The sequence below is a fragment of the Pieris napi genome, chromosome 12 (genome assembly GCF_905475465.1).
Source record: "Pieris napi chromosome 12, ilPieNapi1.2, whole genome shotgun sequence".
Taxonomy (NCBI): domain Eukaryota; kingdom Metazoa; phylum Arthropoda; class Insecta; order Lepidoptera; family Pieridae; genus Pieris; species Pieris napi.
In genome coordinates, this window is record NC_062245.1 from 4,156,594 (window position 1) to 4,170,408 (window position 13,815).

The window sequence follows — 13,815 nt, forward strand, 5'->3', positions numbered from 1 at the left end:
TTTTTAAAACCTTTTTAATTAAGTTGTAATACAACTTTTAAATGCTAATTAACTGGGTATTAATACTTGAGTAAAACAATTTCTATAGGTAATTTTGATTTAAGTTATTTAATAAATGAATAAGGGGCGGCAACGCAACATTGACAAAAAAACATTTCATTCACGTTTAACTGTAGAAATAATACTAGTACGATTATTATTATACTACGTCACATTTTTGCAATAAAAATAATTCATGAATGCTGTTTGTATAATTTGTTTTCAGAATATTTAATACTTTTTGTGTTTAATACAAATTTTACTATGAATATAAGTAATTAAAATGTGCTTACGAATTAATCCTAAGAAAATAAGTTAAAAATATGAATCGGAAATCGTAGTTAAACATCTTAAATACAGCTTTTATTTATAAATAATTTTTAGGAGTCTATGAAAATGGTGTTACGACGTTCTCCTTGAACAACAACATCACATAAGGTCGCTGTAGAATGATAACCTCCTATGTCCAGAGAACCAAACATTCACAACCACCAACAGAAAACGAAAAAAAAATTAATTTCGTCAATGTTCGTTAATTTTTTTTTTATAGAACACCTAACAACATCAGGAGGCTCACCTGATGTTAAGTGATACTGCCGCCCATGGACACTCTCAATGCCAGAGGGCTCGCGAGTGCGTTGCCGGCCTTTTAAGGATTGGTAATTATGTGTTTTTGTCATAGTTCTAGATAGTAAAAAGGACTTATTTATAAATTACATAAATAAGTCCTTACCTTCATGATTATACCAGTTACTTAAATAGAATAAAAAATAAATGGTTTTTTGACATACAAGGTTATTTCTACAGTGACGATAAAATTTTCTTAAACAAATTACCAATTCGTAATGTATCAACATTAATATTAACATCCTCTTTACAATTTAACAATTTGACAGATATGAATCAAGATTCATTTTCTATTCATAAAGAGTGCATTTTAGTTTGAAATGTAGAAGAAAAGCTAAAGAATTATCAGGGGCATTAAATTGGAAATCCTAGTCAAGCCATTATAGTCTTGTCTATGTCGCAGCTTAATAAGCCTTTCAATTAACTGCCTAGCCTTTCACATAAACAGCGCCGTTTAACTAGCGGCCTGAAAGATATTCAGCCATATAACGTGTTTAACAACATTTAATAAACTGGCTGGCTAATGCTTAGGCCATTCGTACAATAGAGCAACCATGTAGCAAATTGCAATTGTACTTGTTTTTCATAAAAAAGATGAAACATATAACATAAAAAATATTTCATTAAAAATTAAATTGCTCGAGACAGTCACAGCTAAATTCACATTATTATTCTCACTACACGCTTCAATTGTACTTGTTTTTCATGAAACTTTGGAAAACCCCATCAAAGTTGTGGTTTGCCGACGCCGTATGGATAGTTTAAAGTTTCGTTTCGAGTTTGAGAGTGGGAGAAAGTGGAACTAAATTGAAATGTTAATTTAAACTGACTTAACAGTCAACAGACTAGGCAAGTAATAAAACGTCATCGATCCAAGTATGGCTGAATATCTTTCAGGCCGCTAGTTAAAGGGGCTAGGCTGTTGATTGAACGACTAATTAACCTATTTGCCTGCGACATCTATATACCAATTTTTAGTCTTCAACATTAGCTAAATGCATGATTTGAATATTTAATCCCTGACATAAAAAGTTGGAATTTTGTATCTGTCTAAGGCATTTAGTTAAAAAGTCGTACCTAGATGTATGAAAATCAGCTTAGTAAAACTAATGAGATATATTCAATCGCATCTTTTTAATTTTTTTATTTATAACAAATTTATTGATTTTTGCGTTTCAATCTATTGAAGCCACTTAACAACATTGCATCATTTGTTAAGTAGTTACTCTAAAACCTAATTTTATTTTTGAAAAATAATGAATCTCAATATTGCTTCACATATCAGTCTATCGGAGCCAAGTAAAACAGCACATAACCAAGAAAAATACTAATTAATTAATATCACTAATCAGTCTTTGTTAGTTGGCAGCGGCCCCTGAGCTGTCAGAATTATCCTCAGCTTTCCTCTTACTGGCGTGTTTACTCTTCCGTGGCGGCCTATATTTCTCCCATTTCTTGTGGTTTAATGTATCAAAGTCATCACAAAAAGTGGCAATGTCCTTTAAATATGTAATTAAATGCAGTAATTCCTCGTCTTTGTCTCTGTTTAAATGCGCTTGTCTGAATGCGCGGATCTTGAGTCCGCTCTTTGGGTTCATAATAAAGTTTCTTCGTATATCGTCCAACATTATTGTGTTTTTGGAGCTGTATTGTGGATATTTGCCCCAAATTACACCAAGGGGTTTTACCTGGAAATGTGTAAGCTTGATATGTACTTTAAAATATAATGAATTTTTACCATAAACTTTCTGATAGTTTCTCAAATATATGTTGAATGTTTTTTAGGGTACAAATGCATATTTTGTGTTTTGTTTTATTGGTATAGTTTATACAAATGAATGATGGACATGTTGCTCAGTTTGGATATCCTTTGAATTTTAACTTCTTGATCCCAGAAGAAAAGAAAGAGCAGCAAACTTAGTAATTGAAATAATATAATGTATAATATAATCTTTATTTATTTCTCACAAAAACTTAGGACATAAGCAAGTGACAGTTATATACTATTATAAATAAATAATTGTCTTACTTCTATTTAGGGAAAAGGCTCTAGTCTAGTCTCTAGAAATCTAGATTTACTACTTTTTCAACATAATATAAATACAGTCTAGGTCTTATAAACTATAAAAAAAAAATTCTTTACCCTCAACAATGTACCAGTCTCTTACCGTTAAAGATTTTAAATGTAAATAAGTTTTATTAATACTCACATCTATGGTTCCATATTTGGGAGTATGCACAGTGATCATAGCTAAGTAGTCCAGGTAGAACATGATCTTGTATTCCGGATGCACAGATACACCAAGTAGCTTCATTTTCTCCTCGATCCACTTCATTCCAGTGGCAGACCAGATAACAATATCATAGTCTTTGTAGGCTGATGTTAAAAATTCATGGAGGAATGGCCTCATTAGTTCAAAACCTGGAAAATAAAGTAAAAGTTACAGGTAGATTTCTTAATAAGGGTAATGATTTTAGATAATACTAGCTGGTGTCCGCGATGCTTAGCAATCAAATGCAGGTTTATCAAATACCACCCCCACACATTTCTTGTAAATATTAGTTGTTGCTGTTGAGCCATTGTGTGATAATTAGATATTTTGGACAATTCACACAATATCTTTATAAATTGTTGTGTTATTCTGATGTATAAGCAATATTATTACAAAGTTTCTTTAAATCCATTCAGCAGTTTTTACGTGAAAGAGTACCAAACATCTATCCATACTTACAAAATTATGCATTTATAATATTAGTAGGAGTGATTAATTATAGTCATTAGCCTTGTTTTTCTTGTTAGGCACTATGCCTTGTTTCTAAATGTTACCCTGTAATTTATAAATATACTATAACAACAGTAAGACTTATATTGGTCAATTAGTGGAGAATTTTTCAATACAAACCAGTTTCAGCAACAGATCTGTGGTCAAACAATGTGTAGTCTATGTCCAATACTAACAGCTTTTTGTTGGGACGAGGCTCATTTAGCACCTTTATTTTGTAGTCTTTTACTCTCTTGTTTATTTTTGCTAAGTATATCTGAAAATCATACAGATATTAAAAAATAAGATATCTTTGAACCATAATGAACAAGTACTAAGTTGTTTACTATCAATAACAATATAAATATAACAATAACATAAACTATAACAATTGTTTTAATGAAAAAGAAAAAACAATTTTAGGTCTTAATATGAGTTTAAGGTTAGGTTAAGTGAAAAGTTGTCTTTAGAGTATTGAGAAGATATACCTCCTGATTTTCTACATCAATTTCTTCTTCCTCAATATCCAAGTCATTAACCACTTCTTCACCAATATCTGGTTTTGACATTGCACCCTCAATGGCTTCTTCTAACGACCCCATCATCATTATTTTAAGGTTTTGCTTAAGATTTAACTCCGACAGAGTATAATTGTCATTTGCTACCTTGCCTGAAACATCAAAATTAGAATTTCAACAAAGGTTAAAAAACTGTAAGCAAATATAGCATTATAATATTATAAGGAAAGCAGTGATGTTGGTGAATAAAAAATAAACAAGCCGTGTAATGTGGAATAATACTACGTGACCCATTGGTTATTAAAAACAATTGCTTTGATAAAACAGTAGCTATGTTTAGAGTTTAGACAGAAACATAAAATGTTTCGGTTTTTGAATGAAATCGTAGATCCATTTAGATTAAGTTACCTTGAAATTTAACATTCAAAAGCTTTTGCCTTTCCGGTCGTACTCCAGTGGCATTTTCGATGGCCACTTTCAACATCGCAACTGAATCAGATTGAGCTAGTTCTGGTAGTTCATATTCTTTTCCATTCCACTTAACACTCATCTTTATTGAATTATCAATATCACCCATTTTGCCATTTAATAACTAAATGTAATGTTGGGATGCAAGCTCTAATATAAAAACACTTCTGACGAGGTTGTCCGCTGTTGGGTTTTGTTTTTCGTTTGACAGATTCGCAACTAATCTGATGAGCGACAATTGAAATATCAGTTAAGAATGTCAACTGTCAAAAGATTTTAATAATAATTTGCAAATTGATAAAAATATGGTAGCTGGAGCCTGACTAGTGCCTACCCCTGCTGGTACATAGTGGCTTGGGGAAAAACAATTAATAAATTAAGTCTAGTCGATAATTACGAGAGCACAGGCAACAATTATTTTTAAACTTTTAAGATTTTTTTAAATTAACGTGGCCAAGTTTTGGTGGTGCTTTGGTCTAAGGGCTTAATTTATCAAAAAATACTTTAAATTAATGATAGCGATAATAATATGAAGACTAAAATTACAAATAAAATATTAATTTAAAAAAAAAAGTAAAAATTGAAACACTGAAAATTTTGTGCCAGTTTGTTCTATATCCTGGATATAGAGATCATTAATAATCCTTCAATATAACACAAGTCCTTAATAATAATTATTGTGATAACGCTCACGGCAAAAGACCGACAACAGCCCGTAGTTCTAATAAAGAATGAATTTACCTGTAGGTACTGGGTAGGTAGGTAGGTCTTCTTCTTACAAACTCAAGTCATTATCCTAAAAAAATGCCTAAAACATCTTTAACTTATATATATGCTAACAAGTTGACTCTGTAAACGTGATTCTGCCATATAATTTGTCCACTTTAAACGTAAACGCGATGTAAAATACGTCGTGAATGTAATGCATATTGTATATCTGAGTAACTAAGGTAGCAAATAAATATTATTACTATAAATTAGTACTTACTCCACATTTACAATTATATTTGTGTTTGTTTTGTCTAAGGAGAAAGGAAAGTGCTGCTCTCCTCCGACTTAAAAATAGGATACTCGACCAGTTTAAACTTTTTATTAAACAAATCCAATCCCATAGAATTATCCAACACAAAAAACATTTTTTATTACAATAAATTTTTACTTGAACGTAACAGGCGCTCAAACTTTGTTATTACTGTTTATTCATTATAGGCGACGTCTTCATCCTTTACTTTATCTTCAATAGCGACTACTTCCTCTAAGTATACGTCTGGTTCAAAGTGCGGATTTAAAGATTTGCTTTTTATGATTTCTTTGTAAACAAATGCTGACTTCCTTGGCGTTCTTGATCGGTCAGGGCTCGAAAAGTCTACCTCATATAGTCCAAATTTTTCACTAAAATAAACAATGCACTATAAGCCCAACTGCTTGATAAGTCATCAATTCGAATTTGCTTTTTTTAAATAGGTTTAAAAGTAGATGATATTGAGTATTAAGGACTAGTAATATAAGTTGGTATCTATCTATATATTTGGTACCTAGGTATATGTAAAGTAGCAGAAAATTATGAATGATTTAAATTTTATTTATATTACTATTTATTACTTACGAACACTTTGAATATATTTTATTGCATACAAGAGCTTATACATTGCATACCAGTGCCTATTCAATTAATACAAACCTGTACATCGCACGCAAGTGCCCAAATATAGCTGTATATCACTATAGATTAATATATTTTGTTCTTCATAAAATATTATGAGCAATGAACAAACCTATAGCCAGCCATCCACTCAAAGTTATCTATCATACTCCAGACGCAGTAGCCACGCACATCGCAACCTGCCTCTAGAGCATCCAATAAAGCTGAGAGATAATTTCTCAAGTAACGAATTCTATCTTCATCTTGCAGACCTCCTGCTGTTGACCAACCATTTTCTGTTACGTAGATTCGTGGATTATCGTAAAGCCTATTCACTTCTAATAGTAATTTGTAAAATCCCCAGGGAACTTCCTGAAAATAACCAAAGTAATTTTAGATGCTAAGAACTTGTGAAAATTGGATAACGAGTTTCCATAAAATTGAGAAATCAGACACAGTTATTACATCTTCCATATTTAAAAGATATACTTAAGTACACAACAGTCAAAAAGATATATGCGTAGAAACAATAATTAAGTTCAGTAATATTATTTCTACCAAAAGTTATCAAAATCGTTTTAGCGGTTTAATAATGAACTCTGATAGCCTAACAAAGTTCCTTTATTTGCCGTATAGCTTTCTAATATTGCGTGAATAACTAATGCATATTTTAAGCGTAATTTTATTATTGATTATTATTTAAACCCACATTCATTTTCACAAATTATTAAAAATTTATAATATGCGTTTAACATGAAATCAGTAAAATGGAACTATTGAATTATTGTCTTCGTGTAGACAAAGATACGTTTATATATGTATATATTATGTACTACTTTCATACCCTATAATCTCTATTATATTCTACCAGCGTTTTCTGTCAGTTCATAGTTGTCTAATGTGAAATGTCTTTACTCTTTAGTCTTTACTCTTTAGTGAATACTGAATAGACAATTGCCATAATATCATGATTCTGAATTATTGTAAATAAAATTTAAATATTAATGATATTGTAATTGGAAAATCTAGCAAAAATAATAGTAATTTTTAAAATGTGATGTTTCTGAATTTATAGTTGACACAAATTGAAATGTAAAAATAAAATATCTGAAAATGGACATTGCAAGTTGCCCATAGCTATACAGGCCATTTTAATCATGTTATTATTCGTTGAACACATAAAAAATATTTTTTAAACATGTCGGATATCGAACAATTTGCATGCACCGTCGTTATCCCTACTGAAATCCTTTTGAGTATTTTTCGATATCTTGCACCAAAGCACTTGGCTACATGTAGATTGATTTGTAATCGTTGGAAGCAGATAATTGACGATGTATCTCTCAGTGATAAGTTCTGGTTTCGATGCTGCAAATCTGAATTTCCTTCGATCTATAATCAAGTTATGTATAAAGCAAAAGCGGGCACAACTTGGCAAAAAATTTATCGATCCTTATTTTTATGGTCTAAATTCCTAGATGCCTCTGAAACGGTCGATGAATTTGCATCAGCGTCAAATATTTCACAAGAAATACGCGATATTAAAGTTCTCAGAGATGGCTTGGTAGCTGTCCACACTCGAGATGGAATCAATTATTATGACTTGGACACACTTAAGTTTTCCACTAAATGTAAGTCTATAATTGGTAGCTACACTAGCTATTCAGAAAATGACAATTTTACTATATACATTGATATTAGCAATTGTCTTATTGTTGTTCGCAAGCAAGGACATCCAGGCCAGGAATCTAGAATAATTATAAACAATGTACAAAAATTTCTATTGAATGATATTAGATTGTTTTATGTAACACATGACAATGAAATACATATGTGTAACTTATGTACAAATGACCTACAGTCATTATTCTTAAAGAAGTTTGAGGAACAAGTGATGACTTTAGGTTATAGCAATACCCTTAATGTGTTAACATATGAAAGAGAAATTTATTCTTTAGTAGATGGTACATTCAAATTACAATGCAATATAGAAATAGTTCCAAACATGCAACATATATTGTGGAAATACAATTTGCTGGAAAGAATGGACTGGAGGGTTTATATACAATGGATGTATATTTTGAATCATACAATTCAACAAGTCCTGTTGAAAGATATGTTAATTATATATCCATATGGTGATGTGTTTTTTGTTGGCACAACATGGGGTGTTTTCAGAATTTACTACAAACCATTTGTAGATGGTGAATTTGACTTGTACAACTCTGTACCAATTAAGCAATATAACTTTGCTGAGCGTTCAGATTGTCCTGTGTTAGCAATGAGTCCAATTTTCCAAATTGATGTGGTGGAAACTGATGATGGGCATATTGTATTAGTGGCAATGCCAAAGAAGATAGCTGTTTTATATTATACACATGTGTTTAAGCAATCCCCAACCTGGCCTGTGTTGCCATTTATGGAAGTACAAGATGTCACAATAAAAAGCAACTGAGTAATAATATTTAAACTTTCTTGTAAATTTATCACATTGCAATAAAACTAGGTACTAACTTTTTTAAACATAAGATCTTGTAAAGTTTTTGAATGTTTATATTAATTCTTTTTTTAATATAAACAAAATCCAAACAAGTCTAATTATTATTTACCCTTTTATATCCTTGATATTTGAAAGATCTATTTATTGTTTGAATGATAAGAACTTATTAGCTAGGGGTTCTAACTTTAACTTCCTTGCACCTACCTGTAACCAAGAAGATTCAGCTTGAGGCCAGGTAGGGTCCTTGATAAATACAGTGCCCATGTCATCCATATAAGATGGGACTGCATACATTCCGTCAACAGAGGCATCTCTATAGACTAACTTGCTTGTATAGGTGTTCAGTGCAAGAAAATCTGCCGATCCTCGTATGGTCATAACTTCAGCTGCTGTAAGCTCTGGGAGACGCGATCGTTTGAATCCTTGCTCAGCACTTTTTGCTGCAATGTTTCTTTTCATTTCAATAGGAAAATCTCCGTCTTTCGAAAATATTGGATTTGTATATTGTCCCCACTGAAAAACCATTAAACCAAATATAATAAACAAAAAACAATAAGGAATAGTATAGTAGCAGTCCGATATTTATATATAGCCATTGTGATAAAGAACCATTAGTATTTTCGTTTTAGTTTTTATTACGAAAGAACTGAACGAATTTTCGTAATTGACAAAAGCAGTCTTAATTCTTATAATTTATATTAGGCTTATTAAAATAAAATTAAGAATGATCTGACATGTTAATAACAGTGCTAGGCCCCAGGTTTTTAGGTTTCAATTATATTTTCTAGTTGGTAACTGTCGGTAGTAGATAGTTTGTTTAATTCCAAGTCGATTGTTTTATCTTAGACCTAGGAGATGCAATTGTTATTCACCTAATCGTTATCTACGAACGTCTTGAGATCATTTTATAGTTCTTGAGATTAAGTTTATCTCCGCATTTATCTATAATATTCAATCATTTTGGTTCATCATATTTTTTTTGAAAGAATATATAATATGTATATAATATTTAATATTTTTTCAGTAACAAGGTTTTATTTATTGCTTTATTAAAACTACAATATGTTTAAAATTTTTAATAATTTGTTTGTTGCTTGTTTACGGATTCAAAATGTATCCTAATATTATTATTGCGCTACTTTTTTAAAAGAAAAACTATATTAATATATACCTACCTACATCTAATAATAAAGTTAAAACCGCAACTATATCAGAATATTAGTATTTTGTTTATGGCACGTAGGTAGGCACGACCAACCCGAATCAATCACTGCTATGGCGGGACTCGAAGCCAGGACTTCCAGACTACCTACGTTAAGGAAGAAAGTGTTCGAGAAAATTGATAAGACTTACGTCAAATTGTCTAGCATCCAACGCAGCTTGTTGGTCCTCCTCCGAATCTGAAGCTGGTTCAGCCCAGATAAAGCTAATGGCGATGCCAACAGTGCCATTTTGCCGTTCCCTATAAACCTCATCATACAGGCGGTATGCGCTTGCGTGAGCCAGCAGTACATTCTTAGCGCACAAGTACTCCGCAACACCACTCATATTCACCATTGGTGCTTTTTTATCTGAACCGTAACCTATTAAAGTATACATATTTCATAATTACATATATGTATTACGAATCTAAAATAACCATTCATATTATAATGCCCAAATTAATTGCATTTACCTACATCCACACATACTGTACATGCGTACCTTAAATAGAATATATGAACTTATGGATCAATGGACCAACAATAAAACACTAAAGTACCTAGTGCTTAATATTTTGTCGCTTTGCGCGTGCGAAGAGTGGAACTGTAAGTTTCTTATTATAAATATATCTGTCCTATTACTGGGGCTATTCACTAGTAATAAGTATAGATTTTGAAATACCTTCGTAACAAATCTGTTTTGGTTCATTTATAGTCATCCAATATTTGACTCTATCTCCGAAATGCTCAAACAACACATTAGCGTAATCCGTGAACCAATCTACTATCGCGGGATTCGCCCACCCTCCTAACTTTTGTAGCTCTTGTGGTAGGTCCCAGTGATAAATCGTCAAAAACGGTACTATATTGTACTTTAACATCTCATTAATCAAATTGTTATAGTAGTCAATTCCTGCTTGATTGATATAATTTGAAAAGCCACCAGGTAGCACTCTAGGCCACGAAACGGAGAATCTATAGAAGTCTAAACCAAGCTCATTCATTATTTCAACGTCACGCTTGTAGAGGTTGTAAGAGTCTGTTGCGATATCACCGGTGCTCTGGTCTCTAATGGGGGAAGGATCCATGTGGGTAGCAATATCCCATATTGAAAGACCCTTGCCTGCAATGATAGGATAGCGTGATGTAGGTATATAAAGTTTTTGCTTTTATCGTCAAGATGGCGGCCCATCAGTGTTGGGAAGACCTGAACAGTAGCTTAGTGGCTTCCTTATGGAATATACTTAATTAATGTGCTAATTCAAATTAAGGCCGAATAGATTAGATTATATTGTAAACGACAAGGTTCTTGTGAAAATGTGAAAGTGTCTAGGTAGGTAGGTACTTATTTACTGGCTTAGCGGGCTTTGGGTGAAGAAGCCTATCAAATTTTGTAGAATTGTCATGGACTATACAGAAATGTTTAAACATATTACCATCATCAAAGGCGCCGCCCTCGATCTGATACGACGACGTTGAAGCACCAAATATAAATCCATCAGGGAAATATCTCACTTTACTCTTTGGTGAAACTCCATTTGTTCCGATACCAACATTTGCTATTATACTAAAACGAGTTTTTATTAAATTAGAACGCTATTTTCCTACAAACTTCAGAGGATTTTCCCCTTCTTGAATTGTATATTGTACAAATTAGTTTGTGGTATGTGTAGATATTATGGATATTCTTAGACCAAGTTAAGCAGGTTGTATTAAAACTAATTAAGTACATGGATTTTGCAATTATAGTTGCGTGTATCTTATAGATGTCATTTACTTTTATAGTGAATTTAATAACGATGCGAAATCGAATCAAAATTAATGGAACTATTATTTAATAAAAGAAATTGCTTAAGATAAAAAAAAAGTGTTATTAGATTACGTTTTATAATTTAATTGATGAAATATAACTCAACTAAGGTCTTTATTATACACGTATCTTCAAAAATAAAATGCGTCTGTATATGTTATGTACTTACAAAATCAAATAATATAGTTGAAACATCACGGCGTCCGGATACACTGGAGACAAGATTATGAATATTATTTTCGCACGAAGATCGTACGATAACACTCTTAGAAGACCATTAGGTTATAAAAAGATAATGATATCAATTCGATTCACATTGAACTAATATAATTTAATGATTTATTGCTATTTTTTGAGCTAGGTGTTTTATGTAACTGCGGCATAAATTATGAAGAACACTGTTTTCAGTGAGATCATATTCAGTACAATCGTACTTTCCAAACAATAATTGTTTTCAGTTTTACACAATTCATATTATTCGTTTTTACGTCATAACCATGTTTTTTCATCTTGTCTTTCCATATCTGAGTTTTTGTAAAGTTATATAAATATTTTCGATTGTAATATTTTGTCTGTTAATTTTATATGCTTACTTAAAATAAATTACTGCTTAGACCTAAAAAATATAGTTTAAAAAAACTATAAAACACGCTTTTAAACCATATCAAACTAAAAAGTGAGTTATTTTTCACTTTTTAGTTTGATGTGGTTTAAAAGCATGTTTTATAGTTCTTTTAAACTATATTTATTTTCCATTTTTTAGTCCTAGCAGCAATACGTGTTGTCTCAATTTAATCTTATTGCTTTGTGGACTTAAAAAAAATTTCATTGTTTTTTCGAGATAAACCTATGAAATTATTATATTGTCGCTGATTCTTTATAAGTGTACAAAGTTTGAATTAAATCTGTCCGTTTAAAGTGGGTCAAACTCGAGTCCGAAGGAGTCGGTTACATACATACATACATACAGGTGAAGCTAATATAAAGCGTGTAAAAAATTGTAAATGTCGGATAAGGCTTACCAGGTAGGTAACATTAATAGCGATTCCAATTCCGAAAGAAGTTTAGGAATTAATTTATCAAGTTTTCTACATCAGCGCCACAAAAATTATGCACAATACAAGTTATGCAAATAAGAGGCATTCATTTAAATAAAATTAACCATTATCAGTAAATGTAAATATTCATTCGAGTTCCATTACGATTTCACTTCACCTAATTCTGCGATTGTCTGAAGACGCCAATCGACCAATCAATGACATTACAGAAAATGTGAACTGGAAGCTCCACGTTCCATATTCTCTGATCTCATGGTGCGTAAATAATATAAAAATGTACTTATGATGTTAAGCGCAACAAACCCTAAACTATATTTGGAAATATTAAAATATTATCAAGGCCAAATGCACATGAAATGTTAAATATACTGCTATATCTTATCTATGATATATAGACCACAAGCCCATGAACAAAAAATACCTGTGAAATGACCCAACCTGAATTACGCTTAGAAGGCTGTTACTATATCTGAAAATAGCTCTGAGCACTATGCCGTCATTTCTGAGCGGTACATGTGAGTACGTGAGTGAATGGACTTTCTCAGGTACAATGGGGGAATTTCGACTAATTATTAATGTACGGCTTTGTTATAAGTGTATAGATGATTAAAAATAAATGTCGAAAAACCTAGTGCCGTACAAAAGTGATGGTGCCGGAAGTCGGTGCAAATTTTTAATTCGACGACAGTTGCAGAAGCAATATAGGTCATTTATTACTGTACGGCATTTGTGTGATTCCTTTTGGACACATATACAGATACTTTACCCGTAAACGCCGTACATATTTCCAGCGGAGCGGTCGAAAGCCAAGGGTCGGAACCCTACCCCTACACCCATATACCCTAAGGTCATTGTAAAATGTACGGCAACATGTTCAAAATATTATTTAACACGGACAATAATGTTTTATAATTATGCCGTCCAAATATTATAGTTAATATTTGTGTAATTAAATATTTATCGAAATTTCAGGATTTACCAAGTTCTTACTGCTGTAAGATCAGAGAATAATGTACGGCAACTTGTTTTTTTACATAATGTTACTAAATATTATCGTTGTACATTATAGCCGTTCATTATAAATGGTAACAAATAAAAATATTATGATAAAAAATATATGAAATTTCCGAAATTTAGATGACTTTTCAAATGCTCCTAGAGTAATATGGGGAGTAATATTTTCAAAGAT

At 31.6% G+C, this 13,815-nt stretch overlaps 3 protein-coding genes across 3 annotated transcripts; 1 reads left to right on the forward strand and 2 right to left on the reverse strand.

The window, feature by feature from the left end:
* Positions 1-1,781: 1,781 nt before the first annotated feature.
* Positions 1,782-4,628, reverse strand: LOC125054693 (ubiquitin-like domain-containing CTD phosphatase 1). The gene is made up of 5 exons (XM_047656707.1): positions 4,355-4,628; positions 3,917-4,098; positions 3,570-3,705; positions 2,877-3,088; positions 1,782-2,354 (listed from the first exon to the last, which is right to left on the reverse strand). The coding sequence occupies exons 1-5, from the start codon at positions 4,521-4,523 to the stop codon at positions 2,025-2,027; spliced, it is 1,029 nt and encodes a 342-aa protein (XP_047512663.1). The 5' UTR covers positions 4,524-4,628; the 3' UTR covers positions 1,782-2,024.
* Positions 4,629-5,488: 860 nt separating this feature from the next.
* LOC125054542 (myrosinase 1-like) lies at positions 5,489-11,969 on the reverse strand. Its single transcript, XM_047656508.1, has 7 exons — positions 11,738-11,969; positions 11,195-11,325; positions 10,441-10,881; positions 9,910-10,139; positions 8,761-9,069; positions 6,190-6,428; positions 5,489-5,806 (listed from the first exon to the last, which is right to left on the reverse strand). The coding sequence occupies exons 1-7, from the start codon at positions 11,761-11,763 to the stop codon at positions 5,611-5,613; spliced, it is 1,572 nt and encodes a 523-aa protein (XP_047512464.1). The 5' UTR covers positions 11,764-11,969; the 3' UTR covers positions 5,489-5,610.
* On the forward strand, positions 6,991-8,648 carry LOC125054545. The gene has a single exon (XM_047656509.1). It carries the CDS (start codon positions 7,255-7,257, stop codon positions 8,509-8,511), a length of 1,257 nt encoding a protein of 418 aa, XP_047512465.1. The 5' UTR covers positions 6,991-7,254; the 3' UTR covers positions 8,512-8,648.
* Positions 11,970-13,815: the final 1,846 nt, after the last annotated feature.

Coding starts and splice junctions, on each gene's coding strand:
- LOC125054545 (XM_047656509.1), top strand. CDS start 7,255: ATGTCGGATATCGAACAATTTGCATGCACCGTCGTTATCCCTACTGAA.
- LOC125054693 (XM_047656707.1), bottom strand. CDS start 4,523: ATGGGTGATATTGATAATTCAATAAAGATGAGTGTTAAGTGGAATGGA. Junction 4,099..4,354: donor TTTGAATGTTAAATTTCAAG/GTAACTTAATCT, acceptor TTGATGTTTCAG/GCAAGGTAGCAAATGACAAT. Junction 3,089..3,569: donor CAGATCTGTTGCTGAAACTG/GTTTGTATTGAA, acceptor TTTATTTTCCAG/GTTTTGAACTAATGAGGCCA.
- LOC125054542 (XM_047656508.1), bottom strand. CDS start 11,763: ATGTTTCAACTATATTATTTGATTTT. Junction 11,326..11,737: donor CAACTATATTATTTGATTTT/GTAAGTACATAA, acceptor AACTCGTTTTAG/TATAATAGCAAATGTTGGTA. Junction 9,070..9,909: donor TGGATGCTAGACAATTTGAC/GTAAGTCTTATC, acceptor ATGGTTTTTCAG/TGGGGACAATATACAAATCC.